This window comes from Solanum pennellii, chromosome 12 (assembly GCF_001406875.1).
Source record: "Solanum pennellii chromosome 12, SPENNV200".
NCBI lineage: Eukaryota > Viridiplantae > Streptophyta > Magnoliopsida > Solanales > Solanaceae > Solanum > Solanum pennellii.
In genome coordinates, this window is record NC_028648.1 from 61,557,456 (window position 1) to 61,583,194 (window position 25,739).

General features: G+C 36.3%; 1 protein-coding gene across 5 annotated transcripts; it reads left to right on the forward strand.

Annotated features, from left to right (window-relative positions):
* Nucleotides 1-1,376: 1,376 nt before the first annotated feature.
* LOC107007354 (uncharacterized protein At4g10930) lies at nucleotides 1,377-19,075 on the forward strand. 5 transcript variants are annotated; one of them, XM_027913488.1, is made up of 15 exons: nucleotides 1,377-1,502; nucleotides 1,681-1,763; nucleotides 6,055-6,140; nucleotides 6,911-7,001; nucleotides 7,940-7,989; nucleotides 9,321-9,390; nucleotides 9,995-10,104; nucleotides 10,899-10,964; nucleotides 12,207-12,634; nucleotides 12,744-12,830; nucleotides 12,986-13,062; nucleotides 14,540-15,811; nucleotides 15,902-15,976; nucleotides 17,331-18,383; nucleotides 18,549-19,075. In XM_027913488.1, the coding sequence occupies exons 2-15, from the start codon at nucleotides 1,695-1,697 to the stop codon at nucleotides 18,759-18,761; spliced, it is 3,747 nt and encodes a 1,248-aa protein (XP_027769289.1). In that variant the 5' UTR covers nucleotides 1,377-1,502; nucleotides 1,681-1,694; the 3' UTR covers nucleotides 18,762-19,075. The 5 variants fall into 5 exon arrangements, with proteins under 5 accessions (XP_027769289.1, XP_015061433.1, XP_027769291.1 ...); XM_015205947.2 differs by having other exon boundaries at nucleotides 12,986-13,061; nucleotides 14,569-15,811; XM_027913490.1 differs by having other exon boundaries at nucleotides 12,747-12,830.
* Nucleotides 19,076-25,739: the final 6,664 nt, after the last annotated feature.

The window sequence follows — 25,739 nt, forward strand, 5'->3', positions numbered from 1 at the left end:
ATAATATAATATTTATTGGAAAACTTACATAAATATATTATAAATAAAAAAATATTTGCTATTTATAGCAATAACATTTTTTTTACTTTATCACTTTTAATACATTTATAATACACTTTTAATTCATATTACAAAAAGAAACATTTTATTATTCACATATAATACAAGTTTTATTGATGGATAATACATTTATCACACATTTTAATACACTTATAATACAATGTGTCAACTTCTTACCAAACAAACATAATATATTTTTAAAAATAATTACAATACATATATATCACATACTTAATTCACTTTTATATTGCGGATTTAACATAGTATTGCTACAAATGGTAATAAATAAAAAAAACATCACTAAAATAAGTAATTATTTATTTTTCCATATTTAGTTATTTATAATTAATAGAGAAAAGACATAAAGACATCCCCAAAGTTGTTTCGTATTTGTATAAAGGCACCTTAACTTTGAAAGTGTCCTATCACCCCATAGAACTATTTAATATCTTTGTAACTGGACCATTTTGATCCATTTTCTCGTCTGGGTTTTTATCACGCAAATGGGGCGGGTGACTCAATCTTTTTACTGCCATAACCAGCTATAAAGTGCCAGCTGTCATTATATTTCTTTAATATTAATTATTTAATTAATTTACATTATCTTTCCTATTATCTTCTTCATCCAAATTCAAAAATTCAATAACCTTTTCTTCATCTTCTTAAACTTAGAAGATCCATTTACTTCATTCATTTTTATCACTTTTTTTCTTGTCTCTTGCTTTCTTTGTTTTTCTTCTTTTATCATTTTTTTTATATAAAAAAGTCCATTGATTAGAGAATACTATGAAACTCCATCTTTTTTTTTTGATCTAATTACCTTACTTTAGTAACTTGAGAGTTGAATTGATTTTATTTAGTGATGTTTTGATGGCAAAAATAGTGTTGTAACATGGAAGCATCATGGAGACTACATTGAAGGTGACTATGGCTACTACTTTTGGAGGATTAACGACAAAGAACAAAGATTTGAGTAATAAAGATTTAAGAAGAAAGAGAGAAAAAATGAAAATAAAGTTAATAAAAATAAAAAATAATAAAATGAAAATAAAAATGAAACTAAAAATTCAAAATTAACAGAACTTAATATGTGTCAAACAACTATTGGTGCGTGATTGCACCTCTTTTCTTGCGATTTTAGGTTGGGTAAAAAATGTGATATTTATAACACTCTTATATTGTACAGTGGGGAAATAAGACACCCACAAAATTAAGGTGTATTTTTAAAAATTCGAGACAACTTCAATGGTAACTTTATGTCTTTTCTATAATTAATATTAATATGTGTGATTATACAAGAATGTGGGCCTATCCATTGTTATAGTCCAGACCAGAGTCCATTTTCCTCACATGGACATGGTTAACTACAGATTAACCCGTTTCTGACAAAATTTCGAACTTCCTCATTACAATCAGCAATTCACTTCTGCTTCCACAATTTGGTAATTTGATCTTCAATTTTCAGTTTACATCTTTAGATTTTCGATTATGAACACTCTATACACACCTAGTTTCATTGTTTCAATGATCGAAAGTATTGGTTAAACCCTAGGTATGTTACACTTGTTTCCAATTTTTTGATCTCTAACTTTTTATGTATTTTTTGAAATTTTTTTCCAGGTGTATGCGGAGCTATGGAGATGGAATTGTTCACGGAGGCAATGATGGAAGAAGAAAACTGTTGCATTGATGAAATCAATGATGTAAGTTTGGTTATCATGGTCCTGTTAACTGGTATTGCTATAAAATCCTTGTGTTTAGATTAAAAAAGTAAAAGGGGATTTAATTTCTGTTAGTTAGCCTAACTAAATATTCAGGAGTTAAAGTTGTTTCTCCCCCAAAGCTTGATAAGACCACAAATGGGTCATCACTTGCTCATACTAATGAAGTACAATTTAACAACAACAATATACCCAGTGTAGTTCAAGTAGATAGATGGTTTCTGATGGAACCTCGGCTCAAGGATTAAAAGTCTAAAGTAGTGTAAAAAAAGAAGTATCAGAAGAATAAGAAAGAACATATAATAACTAAAATAACAGATAGTAACAGAACGGAAGCTACAATGAAACAATACTAGAATCAAGGTACAAGAAGCAACACATAGTACCAGAAATGAAAGGACAAGAAACTACAAGGGCAATACTACGACGAGTTTACGGATACTAATATGAATTGGACAACAATACAACAAACTGCTACCTATTAACCTTCTATCATAATTCGTGGCCTCCACACCCTCTCATCTAAGGTTATGGCCTCGGTAAGCTGAAATCGCGTCATGTCCTGTGTAATCACTTCTCCACCTCTCCACAATGCTTCGTCGGTGATCTCTACCGCTCTTGAAACCTAGGTTACGCAGGCTCTTCACTTTTGATGCTGCAGCCGTGCCAGATTCTCCAAAAATACACTACTTTTGGAGAATTCAACACTCACCCGTTGACATTTTTAAAGAGTCCAACCAACATAGCTTGAAACTGTCAATAAGCAACCTTTCACACCTAAGCGCTGGGGCATCCGTGCATCTCCTCTTCACATGCTCGAACCATCTCAACGTCGCTTCTCGCATCTTGTCCTCCACTGAAGCCGCTCCCACCTTGTGCCGGATATCCTCATTTCTAATCCTATATCTAGAGTCATCAGAAACCTTTGGCCAAAATTGGAAATGACATGGTCTCTTTCTGGGAGGATAGCTGGTTAGAAAAAAAGGCACCTTAAAAGCTCTCTTCCCAGATATCTACATTATGATTTAGCAGCAAATGACCACTATGGTAGAAGTATGGTCAAATCAGGGATGCAATATGAATTTTAGAGGATCCAAAGATTAGTAGAGTTCTTTAGAATCTTAGAGCAATTCAAAGGAATATCTACCTCTCAAGATGAACTGATTTGGCATCACAACCGCCAGGGCAATTTCAATATCAAGGAAGCTTATAATAAGTTCAAGCCTTTTAACTGTCAAGTAGCCTGTGGACATGATCACTTATTTGGAAAGTTTAAATACCTCTCAAAATGTCCTGCTTCACTTGGCTACTTTCTAAGCAGGTTGTCTTGACTCAGGAAAATTTCATGAAAAGGGATATCCAACTGAGTCCTAGATGTTTCCTGTGAGGCTGAAACAATGAATCACCTCTTTCATCACTGTAGGATGACTAACCTTTTGTGGAGTACATCAATTTGAAGGGCTTATATTGGGTGATGCCAATGGATATAGTCCAGTCCCTGAAGATTTAGAGTATCTTTGGCTAAATCTCTAACCATAAATAAAGATGGTAGATCATTCCCCTTTGTATTTAGTTGTCTGAATGGAAATAGAGGAATCTCAAATGCTTCCAAAACAAAAGTAACAACATCCACAAGATGAAGATGAATTGTTTGGTTTTGTTTCATTTTTGGTGTAAATAGGAGTATATGGAAGATGTTGAATCAATTATGAATGTTTTAGACACTTAGTTAATTCGCTAATAGAGTTGAAGATCTTCCTGATACTCTCCTACATTTGTAATTAGTAAACCTATAACATGTTGTGGCAGGTTTGATTTCTTGGAATAGAATACAAGTTGTTACCTTCTAAAAAAAACAAAAAGCAGAAATCTTATCTCTCGTGGTATGTATGTCCACACATTCTCATTTCCATCCCATACCCCACAAAGTTGGTCTAATTACCATTCTGTAGAACTTGCTGTTAAGTTTTGGTGACATCTTCTTATCACACAAGGCGAGTGAATCCTCGTTAATCTCCTCTTTCTCTTGGATAATAGACCCAAGATGCTTGAAACTTCCTCTCTTTTGGATGACCTTTATATCAAGCCTTCTCCCACATTAGCTTGATGCATTACTTCACTGAACTTGCACTTCATCGTGAATTTATCTCGTCAATCTATCCATCACCAAGGCAAATAAAAAGTGAGCTTGGAGTTGATCCGAAGGGTGGATCTAGGGGGAGGGGAGGGTGTTCACTCGAAACTCCTCGACAAAAAATTACATTGTATACGTAAGGTAATTTTTTTATGTACATATATAGATTTTGAATCCTCTAAACACAAGACTACATGATAGCTTAATGGGTTGGGAAAGGGGGTGGTGGTGGTCAAATTTACCTTAAGGCTCCAAGTTCAAATTTCAACTCTATATTTCAAGACAACAGTGTATTCTTGAGTCTCCTCCCACAGTCCTTACCTGAGCCTTGAGTCCATCATACATGTCCTTGATCCCCTAGTGTACACCGTAGATACACCTTTAGCCTCTAAGCAACTCCAAAGAATCTCCCTTGGAATTTTGGCGTAAGCCTTTATGGAGCCTTATATTGATACACCAGTCTCCTTACGAGATGAATGACTTCTGCAGTTGCGTCCGACATGAATCCAAACTAAATTTCAGAAATTGTCACGTCCCTCCTCACCCTCATCTCCACCACCCTGTCTCAAACCTTCATAGTGTGACTTAATAGCTAGATACTCCTATAGTTGTTGCAATTCTAAATGTCACCCTTATTCTTGTACAACTGAATCATTGTACTCCATTTCCATTCTTCAGGCATCTTCACCGTCTTGAGAATGACATTAAACAACTGTTATCAACTACTCTTAATTGCCCTGCCTACGCTCTTCCAGAATACCCTTAACCTCCTAAACCTTTATACGCCTAGTCACCTACAAGGCTACAATACCTTCAACGCAATGCCTCTCTGAGTGATCTAACTCCTTCAATGCCTTTGTCCCCCCTTTTTTTCTTCAAGAGTTCATGGAAGTATAACTGTCATCTCCGTTAATGAGTGCCTCCTTTTCCAATACTTTGACGTCTCCATCCTTGATGCCCTTCACTTGGTGTAGATTACCTCTCATTTCTCTCTCTAGCCTTGGCTAGCTTGTACAACTTCTTATCCCCGCCCTTGTCCTCTTATTCTACATACCAGCATTCAAAAGTTGCCGTTTTTGCTGCCATAATCGATAACTTAGCCTTCTTCCTCACCATCTTATACCTTTCCCTATTCATCCGTTCTTCCTCACGGTCTTTACTTTCCACCAACTTCGCATACACCACTCTGTCTCAACATTTACTTGGACTTCTTCATTCCACTACTAGTCCCTGGATGCCGACCAAAATGACCTCTCGTGACCCCAAGACCTCTCTAGCCGCTTGCCTAATGCATCTAGCAGTCCTATCCCACATACTGCCTGCATCCACACTGCTTCCCAAGTCCCCATACGCATCAACTTCTCTCTCATCTCCAGGGCACTGGTCATAGTCAGGCTGCCCTATTTGATCTTTGGTCTGTCATGCACAACCCTCTTCTTCCTCTCTTTCTTGATCTTCAAATCCATCGCTAGGACCTGGGAGTTCATCTTGGGTCATAAAATTCTCACTTGGGATAACCTTACTGTCTTCACAAAGTCTTTTATCACCTTTCCTAAGGAGCAAATAGTCTATATAAGTCTTACTCACCGTACTACGGAAGGTGTCCAAGTATCCTCCTCCTTTGGGAAACTTGAATTGGCTATCACCAACCCAACAGTACGCCATCCAGGAGTGGAACTTCTTCTTCGTTCCTATCCCCAAAACCAAAGCCTCCGTGTACATCATCATAACCCTCGGAGTTGGCCTGATGTGTCCATTGAAATCTCCCCCTATGAAAACTTCTCAGCATGCCGTATACCTCTCACCAGCTCATCCAAAACCTCCCAAAAGTTCTTCTTATACTCCTCATACAAGTTTGCTTGCAGTGTGTATGCATTAATAATGTTCAAATTAAAACCCCAATGACTAACTTATGAAGTACAATTCACGGATTAATATTTTCTTTTTGTATTACGTGTTCTAAATCAGAAACTTGAAGAAGATGGTGTTCAAACTCTTGGAAGGAGAATTGAATACCGTCTTAAATATGTTCAAAGATGATGGTAGATGAGCCAGACTATGTAGTCTAATAACTAATGTCCTAATGAGTTAATTTCTGAATCTAAGATTATATTGAAGCATATAGGGATTTCATTGCAGGATTATTCAACTTTAGATGGTGAAAGATGTGGGATATGTATGGATGTTGTCATTGATAGAGGAGTTCTAGACTGCTGTCAACACTGGTAATTAACTAAACCTTATTTGGCTGACTTAATCACTCTGTGCGACTATAATTAGACAGAAATGGATGTTCGGTGCATTTTTATTTTTGAGTGACCGTTGGCTTCTCACTTTTTTCCTGTTATGGCTTGTGCTCTTTCCTCTTTCCCTGAAGCGCAGTTAGTTGACTTACTCATCTCGTATTGCAATCCATTTACTCAACCCTTTCCCTTCACGACATTCCTAAGTTTATTATTTTTATTAGTCACTCTTGATGTGATATCTTTTCAGCATACTCCGTCTATATGTCTGTAACAGTATGTGGAGTTCAGAAATTTCTATGCTTGACAGCACTCATGAATTTTTTTCTTGGGTGTTAGTTATGGTTTGTTCTCTTGGAGTAGATGTTTTGCAGAATAGTTCAGTTGTGACGTTTCATTGTTTATCTAAACTATGACTTTCAGCATAGTTTCACTCTCCAAATCAGCTGTATTCTTGATTGGTCTTGTTGTTTACGTGACACTGATATTTATTTTGCTTATGGTAACACATCGCCGAAATTATGCAAATTACCAGTTCCATGACTTTTATCTTCATCTTCTGTTAGCGCTTATGATGAGTTGTGATATCGTGGAGCTAGTTACCATACCTCCGTAACGTAGGAAGGCTTTAGTGAACGTCTGTGAATGTGGACATTTCTGAGATGAACGCGTCAAATTTTGACTTTTATCCATCCTCTACTAGCTGCTTTCACAGTTACAAATAATGACCCTAACTCGTCATTAAATTTCAGGTTTTGTTTTACATGCATTGACAACTGGGCTACCATCACAAACTTATGCCCACTTTGCCAGAGCGAATTTCAATTAATCACTTGTGTGCCTGTAAGTAACTGGATCTATTGGGGCTGCTTCACATTGTTTTTATCTTCTTTCTCAATTCATTAATGCATTCAAGAGTGTCTTAGTCTCATTCTTATCTACTTGCTCTCTTTTTTTTTTTTGAAATTAGTAATGTTAAGCACTTGCTCTTTCTTTGCCGATGGTTCTGAGTTTTTTCTCCCATCTTAAGTCATTCTGAAATTTTTGTATCTTTTTTTTTTTTTTGAAAAATGGTATTGTTGTATTCCTCAGCATTAAAGAACGCTGGCTACCTCCAAAAGTGTTACAAGGGGAAGTAAAAATAGAATCTAGATTACAGAGAGCCTATGAAATCTACAAGATCTTCTGTTTCCTCTATACAATTTCCTTCACACCAAAAACAGTGTGGACAGATAGTTCCCTTTCACAACATGGATGGACTTTGATTCGTCTCCAAAGCATCTCCCATTTCTCTCCTCCACACTGACCACCATATGCCGGATGGGATTATCCTCCACCATTTCTTCTGACCCTTGCTCCCCCTTCTTGTGATCCAACAGCTTATTAGATCAGCTGTATGCTCAGGCATTGTCCATACAGTCTTGGTGAGAGAGAAGAAACATATGCCATCGTTGAGCAGTGACTTTACAATGTAGGAAGAGGTGATTGTTGGTCTCCCCAGTTTCATTACACAAAAAGCATCTGGTCACTACTGTCCTTCCTTTCTTTTGAAGTACTTCTTGTGTGAGGCAAGCCTTTTTGACCACAATTTATTTTGGTGGGGGCTTGGTTCTTCCATATGTTCTCCCACAGCTTTGTGTTCACTCCGTGAGCTATGCTATTTTACTTTAGTCCATTTTTTTTTGATGAAGACAAACAAAGTTTTGTTGCCAGGACATTCCGTAAAATTATATTATAAGATCTTCAAGGAGCCCAATTAATTCTTACCAATTTTCGTGAAGGTATATGATACAATAGGGGGCAGCCAGACTGATGAGGATTTATATACCAGGTATAGTTGTCGTGTTTGTTTCTTTATCAAACTTATATCAGTCCACTACATCTTTCAGTGATGGTATATCCATTACTGAAAAGAAAGATTCAGTTAAATTCATTATTTGTTAATTTGATTGGAGAAAAGAAAAGAGAACCATCTAATTGACAGAACCACTATCTGCAACTCTACACTTGATGTAAGATACAACACCCAAAGGAGGGCTGTCAGTGAATGTGTGATCTTGAAATTGTTAGATTTGTAAGATTGAACAACTTGGAATGTAGAAATACTAGCCAAAAATAAGGAAAATGCGAAGAACTTTAGAGAAATAAAGCCAAAATGAGAGAATCTGAGAAAGCCTCAGTTTGGCTGGTTTAAAGGAAATCACTTGGCAATCACAAGTGAAATATCTTTTTGAAATCCTTGAAAGCACTACCTATGTATTTCTCCACAGATGTGAGAACTCGAAAGCCTCAGTTGTGTTGGTTCAAAGGAAATCACATGGTAATTAAAAGTGAAATTTTTTGCATCTTTTTGCAAATGCTGAAGGCCCCATCTGTATATTTCTCCACAAATGTGAGAACTGAAGAAAGCCTCAGTTGTGCTGGTTCAGAGGAAATACTCGGCTATCACAAGTGAAATTTAAAACCTTTTTGCAAATCCTTAAGATTTGCACAATTCCTCTCTCCTCAAAACGGACACCAAAGATGTTCTACAGTTTGTATAGGCCCTTTTCTTGTGCTTCATCATTGTACACAGCTGCACTAATGATGATCTGGAACACTACAAAGATCTACTTATAAGCTTTTTCTGTGTGCATGCTGTGGTCTTTGCTAATGGCATATGACGGTGTGTTCCAAACACTTCCATAAGGCTGCATATTTGCAGCTCGTATGATACTGCAAATGTACACTTGCAGATGACTTTTCACTATCATCAGAAATTTCAACTTTCTTTTTGAAGCTGATGCTGAACTTTTTAGATTTACTGCAATTTATTCTGGTACTTGCTATTTGAATTGCTCTTCCAGGTTCTTGTGTCATTTAGTGTTCCTCCTTAGTTTGAAAAGTTTGGATCTTGAGGTTCAATGTTGTTGAGTATGCCAGTATGGAAATGGTGAAAGCTTCTAGCCATAGTCCAGTTTTAAAATTTAACGTCATAATATTTCTTCTGAGATACATTGTCCAAAAAAGATATTTTCTTCTTGCAGTACAGATCTTCAATCTTATATCATGTATATCTTCTGAAAAGTTTAATTTAACTCATTCTCTAGCAGTGGCTTGATTTATTATCTACTAGTGAATTGCAAGCAATTACTATTGAGATTAACTCTCTGATCCTTGCAGAGATGATGATTGGTCCATTGAAGGGAAGACTAATACTCTTTCATTCCCATCATACTATATCGACGAGAATGTGAGTTAACATGTTCCATTGACTGTGAATGGTTGTTGTCCACCTTATCTACTGGTGCACCAAGGCCCAATCTCTGAGGGAGCCATACCTGTATAGCCTGACATAAAAATTAAATACATTGTGAAATCTGATGACTTTCTTTTGATCAACTCAGAGTTTTCCTTGCACATAATAAATTACTCGTGAAATAGCCTCCTTGGTTCTGTTTTCACCCTTTTCCCAAATCCTAGTTTCTTCTCTTGTAAAGCGGTGTTAGTTCTTCACTTCTTTGTCATGCAACATATTATCTGTTCTCATTTCGTTTTCCCATGCTTTCAGATGCTAGCAATTGACTTCTTACACTAGAACAAAACTCTATTAGGTGAATGTAATAGTTTAAAGGTTAGAAAAACTAAGATTATATTTCTTATGGCATTCATTGCCGTCATATCATTATGATTCTTGTATATTAACAAACAGAGTTTTGCTAGTAGTGGTTGTCTCTTCTTGGAAATCATTGAAATCTTGTCGATTTTTGGGGTTTCGGTGACTATTTTTGTCATATTGCGTTCTTATCTCGGAAATGAACTTTTTGTCTGTAATTACTATGCTTTGTCTTTTCTAGGCAGTTGTCTGCTTGGATGGAGATGGCTGCAAAGTTAGAGCTGGATCAGTTACAAATGAAGGAGATCTGAATCTTGATACGTCAATTGCTTGTGATTCATGTGATCTATGGTATGGTAATCAATTTTCTTACTCTAATATTGACTTCTTTAGTAAAATAATTGCCAACTGATAAGTTGAATAATTCTATGTTCTGGTTTATGTGGAAAGATGAATGCAGCCCTATGTTATTTTTGTTTTCCTTCTCTGTTTTCCTCATTGCCTGTTGAAAGAATGGGTGCCTCTGTGTATATACGAAGCACTGATGGAACAGAATGTTGTGATGTATTCAGAAGGTTTATATAATATTGATAACATCATAGTTATGGACCTAAGATGCAGTAAGGAGAGTGATCTACAGATGGACGGTATAAGCTTTGCAACATGGTGCATTTGATGAGAGCTTGAGAAGTACTGCATGGGCTTCGCCAGTCATACTCTTTATTGTGGAATTTCTTGAAATATTTTACATGTTCTACAATAGTTTACTCCATCCATCTCAAAATCTGGCCTACTTTGACTTGCACAAGGTACCCAAATGGATATTCTTGTTGCCTATGTTAGACTGTTCCACATTGGTTGCTGGAGTGGACTGTTGTATCCTCATATTGTGTCGGGGAATCCTAATCTCATGACCTAGCACATCTATTTTGATTAGGATGGTAACAGAGACAGACCCATCTAAAAGCCTGCTTATGTATCTTCTAAATGATGTTATCACTTTCTCCAGCAGTGGGGTTCTCCTTTACTTTTCTGCTACTGTATACTTAAACTTAGGATGTGCTTCATGCAGCTGAAGTTCTTACTTTCCCTGCTTTTTTTCAATGGTTTCTCCTCTGATTGATTCTTTGCATATCTTTGAGTAGGTATCATGCCTTTTGTGTTGGATTTGACCCTGAGGACACTTCTGAAAGTACATGGCTATGCCCAAGGTAAGCAAACATGAATATTTAGTTCCACATTCGTTGTTTATATGTGTATTTAGCAGCCACATGTGTTTTTTTGAGACTACACAAATATTATGATGATTTGTATTTAATTGCTGCAATTATGCCTAGGATACTTATAGTTGGTTAGGGTTTGTAATCATGCCTAAAGTCATAATTTGTAGTTTGTATTTTTTGAATAAGGTAAAGTATATTACTAACAATTGGGGAAACCCTGTATACACGCAGTATACCAAAAAGAAGACCTACACCAAAATATGGTTCTCAACATGTATTGTTTGGTGTGTCCAAACCATAGAGTATCTCAACCAAATTATGAAATTCTTCTATCTCCCAATCCTGCAGTTTTCTTTTGAATCTTAAATTCCAGTGAATTACCCCTCATAAGACCTACAAATTTGTTGGACTGTCATCTCTCTGAAAGATACACTATCTATGTTAGAGATGGCTTCCTATCATATAATTTGTATAGTGTTTTTAATTTACTAAGAATGTCCAACCTTGTTTGAGGGAATAACAGAGTTTTACAATCTTTCCAGTCTATTCCATTTAATAGTGCATTCTCAAGTTCATCAAAGGAGTAAAGTTTAGCATATTGTTTGTTATATCAAGACATGGATCTTTCACGAAGTGTTGGATACTATGATGTAGATTGAGCAAGTTCCTTTTTATAAAGGGGAGGTAGAAGATTGTGCTGTACCCCTTTTAGCTTGTGAATTTCTCTAGCCAAAACAGCTTCTACAAGAGTTTATGTATAATGAAGTTAAACAGATGAAGCTGATATTTAGTCAATTTGGCCCTTCAGATCAACCCAATCTGTTTATTCATGGAAGAACAAAAACTCATAAAGGTGACTTCACATTATGCTAGACAGAAAATTAATTTTGGATGTATTGTCATTGGTTTCGCTATCTTGAATTACCAACTTGTAGATCCTTCAATTAAAATTCCTTACAAGTCTTCAGATTGAATGTATTTTTACAAGTCTAGACATATAATATGTCTAGCATTTTCAGGATTGGTTAGGATCTATTTTCTTGCTCAGAATTGTACATAAAATGTGTAATTTGCATAAGATACCACCACCTCTAAAAAGTTCCTTCTTAAAATGCCTTCGACATAGACTTCTATTAGTCAATGTATCTTTGGATTGAGGTAAGTTGATATTTTCATCTTGAGCACCTGTTGTGGTTCTAACATAATTCTTATCGTTATCTCACTGTGCAGATGTGTTGACAAGCTACCCGAAAAGTCAGCACCTTACAAGAAGTTAGGTCCAGAAAATGCCAGCAATAACTGTTTGCTTGAGGCTTCTTTTTCAGGGGAAGTGTCTGTATCTATTGCTGATGCTGGTGAGACGGCTGTTGTTGTCTCAATTGTTGAGAGGAACAATCAGGGTGAAATACCAGGCAGAAAACTTTCAAATCTAGATACTAAAGAGGCTATAAATACTGGCATTTTGGTCCCTGATCCTGTTCCTGATACTTCCAGTATAGAACTGTCCTTGCGACAAAATGAATGTCCAGATTCTGCGCAGCCTGCTACCCCTGTGGATGTGAAGTCTGATGCATCGACAGACTTGTGTAATGAACTGATTCAACCAAATCTAGATCTTCATCTGGGATTGTCTGAGAACTCATGTTCAGCATCTACTGGTATGGTTACAATGTTTCAGGAATTTCTTTTGTTCCTTTGGATTGGGAGATCTATCTTAAGCTGGGGCAGATAAAATAGCTAAGCTATTAATGTTCTATGCATCTCCAGTAGACGTTACAAATATGATGGTAGCTGGAGATCAAGTACTTCGAGCTGCACGACTGAAGAATAATACATCAGAATGCCTTTGTCCAGGTATATGACTGCAGTCTGTAGAAGACAACTTTTACAAATATTGGATGACCATTGTTGCTTCCTGAAAACTGTTAGTTCGTTATGAACTATATTTGAGTTGTACATACATGCTTGCATGTTTTTCTTCTCTGAAGTGTTTCCTGTTGATGTGTCAGGTGAAAAAGTGATGCCTGATAAGAACGAGGAAAAGGTTGTGGCCTCCAGTGCAAAGAGAAAGCGAAGAGAAAACAGGTATTATGCAATCAAACCTCTTCATTTGATTTATACAGGATCATTTTTTCTGATTATCTTAAGGTTTAAATCCTGATGCTAGCATCTAGTCTCACAAAGTTGTAACATCCTTTGTGATGATCTTTGTTTTACATGGTTTCTTTAAGTGGCTTAAGCTCAGTTGTCAGTGACTTATTGATAAAACATGTGGGCTACTAGTTGTGCATCATTTGGCATGACTCTCCTGGAGCTGGATTTGTCCCTGGAACACATATTAGTAAAATTGTGATGTTCCATGTGGCTGAAGTAACTGAACAACTTTGATACTATTATTTCTATGTAAGACAGAGAAACTATGGATAGACATCGAATTGTAATGCATCCTCATATTTATTGTGATTGGTATATTTAAACATCTAGATATTTCCAAATGAAACACGCCTGCTAGTTGCATATTTTATTTTCTTTGTGGCATAATACATAAACATGACCCTTAACTTGGCTTTAGCTGACAACTATGACCTTTAGTTTTGGGTGTGCACAAGTAGACACTTGTATAAAATTGAACAAGACACATTCGTCCTACATGGAAATTGTGTCTTATGTGGGGTCCTATGTGAATTATGCCATGTAGGACACGTGTGTCTACTTGTTCAATTTTATACAAGTTTAAGTGCTTACTTGTGCTCACTCAAAGTTGGAGGGCGTAGTTGTCCACTGAAGCGAATACGCCTTTCTTTTTCTTTGTACTGGTTGGGACTTCATTTTTTCTTTCTGTAAGTGATAAAGGCATGTCAAGTCCTATTTATTGGTTGGAAAGGCTCAGACTCTGCAGGGACCTGACCAGGGATTCTTTCTAATGACCTGGACTTCTTTTTGAAACTTCTTGCACACTGATAAGATCTTAATTGCCTAATCTGGTATTTCACTATTCCAACTTTATTCACCTAATCAATTTTTGAAAATGAATCAATGTTTCTTTCCAGTTTCCCAATATTCATCTGTATTGGGTTTCAAATACAATATGATCCTATGAAGCATGAGTCGTTAGAAGCTATCACTAGTCTATGTTGTTGTCGTGGTAAGCTAGTCTTGTTGAGATATACTCCCTCCGTCCGGTATTGTTTGTCATGTTCGCTTATCGAAAGTCAATTTGACTAATTTTCAAAGGTAAATTGGATCACATTATTTCGATATTTTAAGCAAAAAAATTAGATATTCTAAAACTATATGAAAAGTACTATAAATTACAATTTCTGCATATTAAAATGATGAAAAAATACATCTTAAAATGTTAGTCAAAGTTTTTATAGTTTGACTCAAAAAGTAGAAACCATGACAAACAATTCCGGACGGAGGGAGTAATAATCATCAAGTGCTATAGAAGTTAAGCTCTCTAAATAACTACTATCATTCTATCTGAAACCTGGTAGAACCAAATATTCAACAGCTGCGACATTCTTTATTAAGTTTGCTTTTGTCCTTTCATTTCTATTAAAATTGCTTATAGTCCTGATAGTGAATGCAGAAATGCCGATAATGGAGGCATTAGAGCCAAAGCTGAGCTTGCTTATGATGTGAAGAGAGTTAAAATTGAGGGAACCAGTGAGCAAATTAATGCAAAGGACCAAACTCCAGTATCTGCTTCAGACAACTCCGATAAACCTCGAGTAATCATCCCGAAGGACAAGAAACTGAAATGTAAACCTGAAAATAAAGATCTTAGTTCTGACATAATGGATATAGTTAAAGGAACAGGTCGTAAAATTTTGAAGAAGCTTGCTCATAGCAACCAGGATGGAATGTCCTCTATACAAAAAGAAAGTGCAGCTCGCTTGAGGGTTAAAAAGATCATGCGGAGAACTGGTGATGAGGACTCATCAGTGCTAGTTGAAAATCTAAGGAAAGAAATTAGAGAAGCTGTTCGTAACAAGTCTTATGGGGATAAAGGGGAAAACCAGCTTGACCCAAAACTTCTGACTGCTTTTAGAGCTGTTGTGACAGGATCTACACCTGAAACTAAGAAGCCTTTGGTGGATCTTAAGGCAAAGAGGTCACTGTTGCAGAAGGGAAAAGTACGTGAAAACCTAACCAAAAAAATTTATGGTATTGGAGGAAGACGACGGCGAGCATGGACTCGTGATTGTGAAGTAGAATTTTGGAAATACAGATGCTCAAATATGTCAAAGCCTGAGAAGATTCAGACATTGAAGTCGGTTCTTGACCTCCTGAGAGATGATTCAGAGAATGCACCTACAAAGCCTGTGAATGAAGGGGAAGAAAAGTCTTCCATTCTTTCGAGGCTATATCTAGCAGATAATTCGGTTTTCCCAAGAAAGGAGGATATCAAGCCTGTCTCTACCCTTACTGTTGTAGCTAATCAAAACAAAGAAAATGGTTCAACATCAAACACTTCAGCAACATCTTTTCCTAGTCCATCCAATATAGTTCCACGTGCAAATGTGGCTTCTCTGGTGGTGGCTTCTTCCTTGGAAATTAAGGGGGCCAAGACAAGTGTCCCGACCACTAAGGCTGATATTACCAGAAATGTACTTCCAATCAAAGGCACTGATAGGCCGTCTACATCAACCTCAAGTGGTTTGAAATTGTCTACCAAGGAGGAAATAACTGTAAAATGTGACAATACAAGGAGTGATAAGAAGAAGTGGGCCCTAGAGGTTCTTGCAAGAAAAACAGCAGCAACAAGCAAGAGTGGAACCCTGGAAAATGAAGAGGACAGTGCAGTGCTGAAAAATAATTATCCTTTGCTGGTGTGTTAACATTTTTTTTCCTTCTGTACCATTTGTTTGCTGCCTATTGTTCTGCATCTGATCATTTCTTGTTTCTAAACTTTTGAGCAGGCTCAGCTACCGAAAGACATGCGGCCAGCTTTGGCACCCAGTCGTCATAATAAAATCCCCATGTCCGTCAGGCTGGTAAGCACTGTCCTTTTCATTTTAAAGTTTTTTCCAAGTTACTCGTTGTTCCTCAGGGTGACAATTTTGTTATTCTATTGTCTGTGATATTCAAGGTGTTAGAATGTTAGAGCAAGGTCTGATTTGCTTGCCCTTAATGAAGGTCTTAATCTTAATTCATTAAGTTTGTTTTTTTTAGGTCTGCATCTTAATCATTAAATGTGTTTATTTTAAAATTCACAAGCACTTAATGGGTTGGGTTTGAATAGATATGAATGATTAAGATCTATAACAATGTCTTTTATTATCATTAAGATGTCTACTTTCACCGTTTGCCCACAACCACCATCACCGCAAATCACCATCTCTCACCACCACCATCCTCAGCGACAACTATTGCCACCACCAATCACCTGTCAGTCGTCACTACCAATAACCACCATTTATGATCATCATCACCAACCATCATTGCATCCACTAATCACTACCGATAACCACCTCCATTAGCCATCAGACCATCGCTATATTTCCTTAGCTACGTATTTGAGGCTCACTCCTACACGGAGGTGGAGGTGTATTTAGTGCTGGAGTTAGGTGAAAAGCAGGTTGAGAGTTTCACCTTCCACAGATAACTCCAGTTCAGACACCAAAACATTAAGACGCACGTCTTGTCACCCATTGGCTTTGTCTTGAATGAGACAACATGAAATAAAAACTGTTCCGCTTAATGCCGGAAAATTCACAACACTTCTTTTTCTTGGTTTTTTCCGTCTGCTTTACACTCTATTGAAGCAGCAAGGCATTTTCTACTGAAAGCAATATTTTGAAACATGTCTCTGTATTTTGTTTCCTAATTTGGTCTTTGATTCTCAAATTTAGTGAAGAACCCTGAATTCCTAGGAGATAGCTATACTATCTTAGGTAGCTAATCGTTCTCACACTAGATCTCTACATTATCACCACAAATCCACCAGCATCTATTCCATATGTTGATTGACCCTCGTTTATCCTTCGCTTGTCATAATAAGATCTATTCGAAGTCTTATCACTTTGGGTAGCATTGGAACAATACAGAATAATGACATATCAAAATCCCTATGTTGTTTATTGGATTGCAGATCGATAAACCTGGAGAGGAATGGTGCAGCATTTTTATTACATGTTACCTTTCTCAAAAAATAGTGCAGTTTTTCCCTCTATAATATAAACAGATATTAATCATAGGGGATTTTTTCCTTGTAAAATGTTTTCCGTCTTTAATCAGTATATAGCTTCCACTTCAGGGGATTTCTTTGTTCTCCTATAACCACAGGAAATCAATCATCTTGGTTATATATCATTTATCAAACTTTTTCCACTGTTTTTTTTCACTCAGGCTCAACTTCACCGTCTCACTGAGCACCTTCTAAAGAAGACAAATCTGTCAGTTATGCGCAGAACAGCAGAAACAGAATTGGCAATTGCAGACGCGGTTAATATTGAAAAGGAGGTTGCTGATAGGTCTAATAGCAAACTAGTATATATAAACCTCTGCTCACAAGAACTGCGCAGATCAGACAATGCCAGTAATGTTGGTGTTGCAGAGCCAAGTCCTTGCCAAAATTTAGTTCTAACCAACTCATCCGAAGAAGTAAGTGATGTCCATTCTTCTGATCCAGCAGTCAATGAAGCGCTAAGAAATGCAGGACTTTTGTCTGATTCACCTCCAAATAGTCCAAGTTGCGCCCTGGAGGAAGCCAAAGAGGAAAGTTGCATATCAAAAGAAGTTGAAGATCACGGGCCAGAGAATGTGTTTGAAGTGGATGATCCTCCAGAACTTGATATATACGGGGATTTTGAATATAATTTGGAGGATGATGAATTTTCTGGTGCCGGAACTTCAATGATCTCTGTGCTGCAACCAGAAGAATCTAAATTGAAAGTTGTCTTCTCCACAATCAACCCTGTGGGAACTGATGGCTCTTTGGAACTTCAAAATCTTGAAAAACAGGACATTCTTGAAGGTCCTGTAGGCACATCTTCGTTGAGTGGGTGCGAAACAAGTGGTGTGGTTGGAAGCTCAACTGCAGCTGACCAGACAGAAAATTGCCTTGGTCATAGTTCCCCTATTGATGAAAACCTCTCTGTTGTAGACTGTGAAGAGTTGTACGGACCAGATAAAGAACCGCTGATTGAGAAGTACCCCGAGATGGCATCAGTCAAGCTTGATGAACTGGCTATGGACAATGAAGTTCAACAAAGCAATGGAGTTGACGAATCCAAACAGGCTTCAGAGTCCTCAGAACAGGGAAATGGTAGCAGCTCTACTGCTTCCAAATGCCCAAACTCACCAAACAAGCTTTCCAAAAGTGAAAACCTACAAATCAACAAGAAATCAAAATCTTCCGCTGACAAGGAATCAGCCAGCAATAGCTCTGTATCAACGAAGGTACTAAATGAGCACTTACTTTCGTATTTATCAGGGTTAAGGGGAATATTCCCACGTTTTTTCTTCCAGTGGAGTTGAAAGTAGTCTGAGCACTTAAAACTCATGTTGCATGCTTTGTCGATATCTTTCTGGAATGTTTGTTCTAATTAAATGATATTCGGGCAGGTCAAAGCATACGTGAAGGAGCACATCAGACCACTGTGCAAGAGTGGTGTGATCTCTGTTGATCAATACAGGTGGGCTGTGGACAAAACTACTGAGAAAGTCATGAAGTATCACCCAAAGGACAAAAATGCTAATTTTCTCATAAAGGAAGGAGATAAAATTAAGAAACTTGCAGAGCAATACGTCGAGACAGCTCAACATACAACAAAATAAGTAGCGGCCTACTGATAGTTACGCGATGTACAGCATTCAACTCCTGGTTTTTCATTCCTATTCTTTTGCATATTGCTTCTGCTTTTTGTATTTGTACTGAAGCTCAAAACTAGGGGACTAGGGTGATGTAGCTGTAATTTAGTCTGAGTCCCAATATCTAGTGAATGAAAACACTAGACATTTTCTGTTAGATCATAAACTAATTTTAAATGCAGAATGCTGCATCATTTGGAGGAAACATAACATTGTAACTATGTCTTAGTTTGTATAAAGTTAAGAAAATATAGAGATGCCAATGAGTTTTGAAAAAAAAACATCCTCTCTTTTCTCTGTTTCTTGTGGAGAAGAGCCATAATTTATGCTATATGGTCATATTCTCTCAATTGTTTTATGTGAAAAATATTAAACTATAGTTTCGAATTAGAATATAAACTATTTGTCATGAACGAATACACGACTCTTTTCATTTTTATTTTTATTTTTTATAAAATTCCTCGTGGTCATGATTTTTGATTTTTTTTTTTTAATCGTGTTAGATTACACTACAAAGGCTTATAGATTGGAGAAACCCCTCATCCTCAAATTTATAAAGTATATACTAATAATGTATCCAAATTGAGAGTCGTTTTACCAATGAGATCACCTATTTTGGGTCAATTGATTCGTGTAAGATTTTCATCGATTGAAATGGATTAAAAATGAATATAACATTTTTGTATGGATTTTATTTCAAAGTATTTGTATGTTTTAGCACGATTAGGAAGGAAATCGTTTTTTTTTTTTTTTTGAATGAGTCGTATCTGACTATATTCAATCATGACAAATATTTTAATGGCCAAATGACCGTTTTGTCAACATAATTTGTTTGTCACTATAACTCCAACGTTTTGTCTGTTTCAATTAATCCAAAAATTTTGTTATCCTTATTGACATTTTTTTCCCCTTTAAATTTTGGCTCTTTCTAATTCCAAACTCTTGAATACAACTAGAAAAAGGGATGAGCACTTTGTAGGGAATCTCCAATATGTTTAGTTTTAACAACTCTTGTAGAAATGCTTCTTATTAATTGTTTGATCCTTAAAAAGATATTGTTTTGGTAAGTTATATTCCTAGAAAAAAAATATATAATGAAATAATCTTTCAGATTTGAATGCAAATTCAAGGATCGAAAAACAGTCAAAGATGCAATGACTTTAAAATCCCGATTTAATAAGAGATATCATATCAATATTAAGGTAGAAGAGTTCACGGTTTGATTAGTAACTGATCCAAATCAGAAATCAAATTGAATCGATTAAACAAATTGAGATAAATTTGTGTTTGGTTTGATATTTTATTTTTAAAAAAACTGCCGAGAAAACTAGTTGGCCCTGACGGCTAAAAAGATCCATCAAACGAGTTCCGGAGAAGGTAAATTTTCCATTTTGCTGATTTTCGTGTGCTATAATCTATGGATTTTTGGTGATCCAGAATTTCGACATCATTTTTGCCGAAATTTTTCATGGACGTCTGTTAAGACCTTAGCTATGGACCCTGTCAGCCTTGACAACCAAAACGGTTCATTTTCAAGGTCAAACATGCTCCGGAATGGGTAAACCCCACATTTTATCGATTTTTGTTTGCATTAGGTCACCATCTTTTTTGGTGATCCATAATTCCGACATCATTTTTGCCGAAATTTTTCATGGACGTCCGTTAAGACCTTAATTATGGACCCAATAGGCTCTGACAGCGAAAACAATCCATTTTTAAGGTCAAACGAGTCTCGGAGTAGGTAAACCCACATTTTGCCCATTTTCATGTTCACCATCTTTTTTGGTGATCTAGAATTTCTACGTCATTTTTGTCGAAATTTTTCATGGACGTCCGTTATGATCTTAATTATGAACTCAATTGGCCTAAACAACCAAAACGATCCATTTTCAAGGTCAAACGAACACCGGAGCACATAAATCCCCCATTTTACCGATTTTCATGTGCTATAGTCCATGAATTTTTGATGATCAGGAATTTCGACTTCATGTTTGCCGAAATTTTTCATTGACGTTCGTTAAGACCTTAGCTATAGACCCAGTTGACCCTAACATCCAAAACGACCAATTTTAGTTCACCATTTTTTTGGTGATCCAGAATTCCGACGTCATTTTTTCTCAAATTTTTCATGGACGTCCGTTAAACTTAGATATTGACCCAATTGGCCAAGACGAAAAAAAACCCCTTTTCAAGGTCAAACGAGACCTGAAACAGAAAAATCTCCCATTTTTGCCAATTTTCGTGTGCTATAATCCATGATTTTTTTGGTGATTTGGAATTCCAACGTTCCTTTTGCTGAAACTTTTCATTGACGTCTATGGACCCAATTAGCCCTGATAGCCAAAATGACCCATTTTTCAAGGTCAAACAATCCCCGGAGTAAGTAAATCACATATTTTAATCAATTTTCGTATGCTATAGTTCATCATCTTTTTCGTGATCCAAAATTTCGACGACATTTGCCAAAATTTTACATGGTCGTCCGTTAAGACCTTAACTATGGACCTAGTTGGCCTGATGGCCACAACATCCTATTTTCAAGGTCAAGCGATCCCTGGAGCAGGTAAACCCCTTATTTTGTCAATTTTCGTGTGCTATAGTCTATGGATTATGGTTTGTTGGAGTTTTAAATGGATGTCCGTTAAGACCTTAGTTATGGATGCAGTTGTCCCTAACGACCACAATGACCCATTTTCAAGGTCAAACGAGCTCCGGAGAAGGTAAATCACATATTTTATCGATTTTCGTATGCTATAGTACATGAATTTTTGTTAATCAGGAATTTTGACGTCATTTATGCCAAAAATTTTCATGGACGTCCGTTAAGACCTTAGGTGGTAAACCGCACATTTTATCGATTTTCGTATCCTATAGTTCACTATCTTTTTTGGTAATCTAAAATTTCGATGTTATTTTTGTTGAAATATTTCATGGATGTTTGCTAAGACCTTAGATATGGACCAGTTTGCCGAGACAATCAAAATGACCCATTTTCAAGGTCAAACGAACCCCGAAGAAAATAAAATCCTTATGTTTGCCGATTTTCGTGTGCTATAGTACATGGATATTTGGTGATCCAGAATTTTGACATCATTTTTGCTGAAATTTTTCATGGACGTTAGTTAAGATCTCGATTATGGACATGTTGGCTCTGACAGCCAAAACAACCAATATTCAACGTCAAACAAGCCCCAGAGTAGAAAAATCCCTATTTTTTCTAATTTTCATGTGCTATAAGTTCACGATTTTTTTAGTGATCCAGAGTTCCGATGTCATTCTTGTCGATTTTTTTCATGGACGTCCGTTAAGATCTTAGCTATGAACCCAGTTGGCCAGATGGTCATAACGTCCCATTTTCAAATTCAAACTAGCCAAGGAGCATGTAAACCCTTATTTTTATCGATTATTGTGTGCTATATTCTATGAATTTTTATGATCCAGAATTTCGACGTCATTTTTGCCAAAATTTTACATGGACGTCTATTAAGACCATAGCTATGGATCCAGCTGGATCTAACAGTCAAAATAACCCATTTTCAAGGTCAAACGATCTTTAGAAAAGGTAAACCCCCTTCATTTTACTGATTTTCGTGTGCTTATAGTCTACGGATTTTTGGTGATCAGAAATTTCGACGTCATTTATGCTAAAATTTTTCATGAACGTTCTTAAGACCATAACTGTGAACTTAATTGGCCCTGATCACCAAAATAACCCATTTTCAAGGTCAAACGAGCTTCGAAGTAGGTAAACTTCCCATTTTCGCCGATTTTTGTGTGCTTGGATTTTTGGTGATCCAAAATTATGATGTCATTTTTGCCAAATATTTTCATGGATGTCCGTTAAGACCTTAACTATGGACCCAGTTTGCTCTAACACCTAAAACTTTCAATTTTCAAGGTCAAACAAGCAATGAAGAAGGTAAATTGCACATTTTGCAGATTTTCGTGTGATATAGTTCACTATCGTTTTTGATGATCTATAATTTCGATGTCATTTTTGCTGAATATTTTCATGGACATCTGCTAAGACCTTAGCTATGGACCTAGTTGACCCACACGGCCAAAACGACACATTTTAAAGGTCAAACGAGCCCTGGAGCAGGTAAATCCCCCATTTTTGCCGAATTTCTTGTGCTATAATCCATGGATTTTTGGTGATCCGAAATTTCGACGTCATTTTGTCAAAAATTTACATGGATGTCTGTTATTACCTTAGCTATGGACCTAGTTGGCTCTGACGTTCAAAACGGCCCATTTTCAAGGTCAAACGAGCCATGGAGCAGGTAAGGTCTCTATTTTTCTGATCTTCGTGTGCTATAGTTTACCATTTCTTAGTGATCAGAATTTCGACATTATTTTTGCCAAATTTTTTCAAGGACGTCCGTTCAGATCTTTGCTATGGACCAAGTTGGCCCAGACGTCCAAAGCGTCCCATTTTTCAAGGTCAAACGAGCCCAAACCAAGTAAATCCCTAATTTTTTCTGATTTCATGTGTTATATTCCATGAATTTTTGGTGATCCAGAATTCTGATGTCATTTTCACTAAAAATTTACATGGACGCCCGTTAAAGACCTTAGTTATAGACCCAATCGGTTTTGACGGCTCAAACGACTCATTTTCAATGTCAAGCGATTCCCGAGCAGGTAAATCCCCCATTATGCCGATTTTCGTGTACTATAGTTCATCGACATTTGGTGATGTGAAATTTCGACGTTATTGTTGCAAAAAATTTTCATGGACGTCCGTAAAATCCTAACTATGGACAAGTTGGCCTTGACGACTTAAACAACCTATTTTCAAAGTCAAACGAGCCTTAAAGCAGGTAAATCCCACATTTTGCCGGTTTTTTTATGCTATAGTTGCAACGTCATTTTTGCTGAAATATTTCATGGACATCTATTAAGACCTTAGGTATGGAACCAGTTGGCCCTGACAGCCAAAATGATTCATTTTCAAGATCAAACGAGCCTCGGAGTAGAATAACCCCTCATTTGCTGATTTTTGTATGCTATAGTTCACCATCTTTTTTGATGATCCAAAATTCCGATGTCATTTTTGCTGAAATTTTTCATAGACGTCCTTTAAGAACTTAGCTATGAGCCCAGTTGGTCAGACGATCAAAACGATCCACTTTCAAGGTCAAACGAGCCCCGGAGCAGGTAAACGGCTAGAGCCGTCAAAATGGGCTTGGCCTGCAAGGCCGGCCCAACCCAACCCTTGAAATAAGTGGGGTTGGGCTTAATTTTTTTGGCCCATTTATGAACGAGGCTCTTTAGCCCCGCCCTATTTGGCCCGTTGGCCTCGTAGGCCCAACCCGCAAGCCTCCGTGGGCTATTAATTTTTTAAAATATTTTTATATATATTTTTAATAGTGTTTTATTTGTTAAAATTTTATGAATAAATATTTTGAAGAATAAAAAATCAAGTATTTTGCAATATCATCTTGCATGGTGAATTGTAGATGAAGATGAACTTCTTAGGAAATAATATCACATGATGATTCAAATGTGATCGATGGTGAAAGTAGAAGCGGAGTTTTAAAACATTAATTAATGAGTCATGTAATATTTAGAAATTTAAATTTGTTAAGTATTTAGGCTGCTTGTGTTGCTGGAAATCTTTTAAACCAGCTAGTTTTTTGTGGGAGAAATGATGGAATGATGGTCCATGGATTTTTGGTGATCCGGGACTCCGATGTTATTTTTGCCAAAATTTTTCATGGACGTTTGTTAAGACCTTAGTTATTGACTAAGTTTGCCCTAACGGCCAAAACGGTCCAATTTCAAGGTCAAACGAGCCCAGAGCAGGTAAACCCCCCATTTTGCTGATTTCGTGTGCTATAGTTTACCATCTTTTTTGGTGATCCAGAATTTCGACGTCATTTTTGCCGAAATTTTTTATGAATGTCCGTTGACCTTATCAAAGGACCTATTTGGCCCAGACAACTTAAACAATTCATTTTCAAGGTCAAACGAGCCCCGGAGCAGGTAAACCACCCATTTTTGCTAATTCTTGGTGCTATAGTTAATGAATTTTTGTTGATCCGAAATTCTGACGTCATTTTTGCTAGAATGGAGGCATTTTTAAATACTTAAATATGTTGCTCAAACGACCACGTATGACTATTACCTACTTTTTTGAGTCTTTAAAAATATAAATAGCGGCAATTTCATACGAAAAGAGATAAAGAAAAACACAATTAACATTAAAAACTCTACAATGTGAGAGAGATTGATAAAATAAAATAAAATATACATTTATAAATCACCTATGGTTAGTTGGATCTTTGACTCGATAAAGAGAATACTTTTATAATAATACCTTTTTTGAAAAATACAAGAGAGCTTGATTTTCACATGAAGGAAATAAGATTTTCAGCTGTTATGAATATTAATGTTGATTAGTAAATACAGATTCAAGATTTAAATTTTATCATTAAATTCATTATATTTTAAAACTTATGAGTTAATTATAATTTTAGTAAACTTTACATACAAATTTATAGATACTCCATATTTAAAATATCGAATTCAAATGACCATTTCCGTGTATTATTTCCTCTATGTTTTAGGGAATCTATCTATTATAAATTCGAATCAATCAAATCGACAATATTAGAATAATAACAATAATAATAATAATATTTTTATCCTTCATCTACATTTGTGTTCATTATTAAAATAAAAAATAGTACTAGGAAGGTGGAGTCGAACAGATTCCTAGGGAATATGCACCTTGAAGTTTGGTTAGCTTTGTCAAACATTTAAGCAAGACTTTTCATTAAATGCTTATTTTTTAATTAACTAGAGATAGAGCGAGTATTTTGTATGCGTAATAAGATTGATTTAGTTTAACTTATGAAAAGAGATATGAGTAATTAATACTCTATTTTATATTAATTGATAAATATTTTTTTACATGCATATTAAGAAATCAATAGTAGA

What these genes read in the sequence shown, in the direction of transcription:
- LOC107007354 (XM_027913488.1), top strand. Translation starts at nt 1,695, where the DNA reads ATGGAGATGGAATTGTTCACGGAGGCAATGATGGAAGAAGAAAACTGT. An exon ending in AGTACATGGCTATGCCCAAG is followed by an intron (nt 10,965 to 12,206) that starts GTAAGCAAACAT and finishes CTCACTGTGCAG; the next exon opens with ATGTGTTGACAAGCTACCCG. An exon ending in AAAATAATTATCCTTTGCTG is followed by an intron (nt 15,812 to 15,901) that starts GTGTGTTAACAT and finishes ACTTTTGAGCAG; the next exon opens with GCTCAGCTACCGAAAGACAT.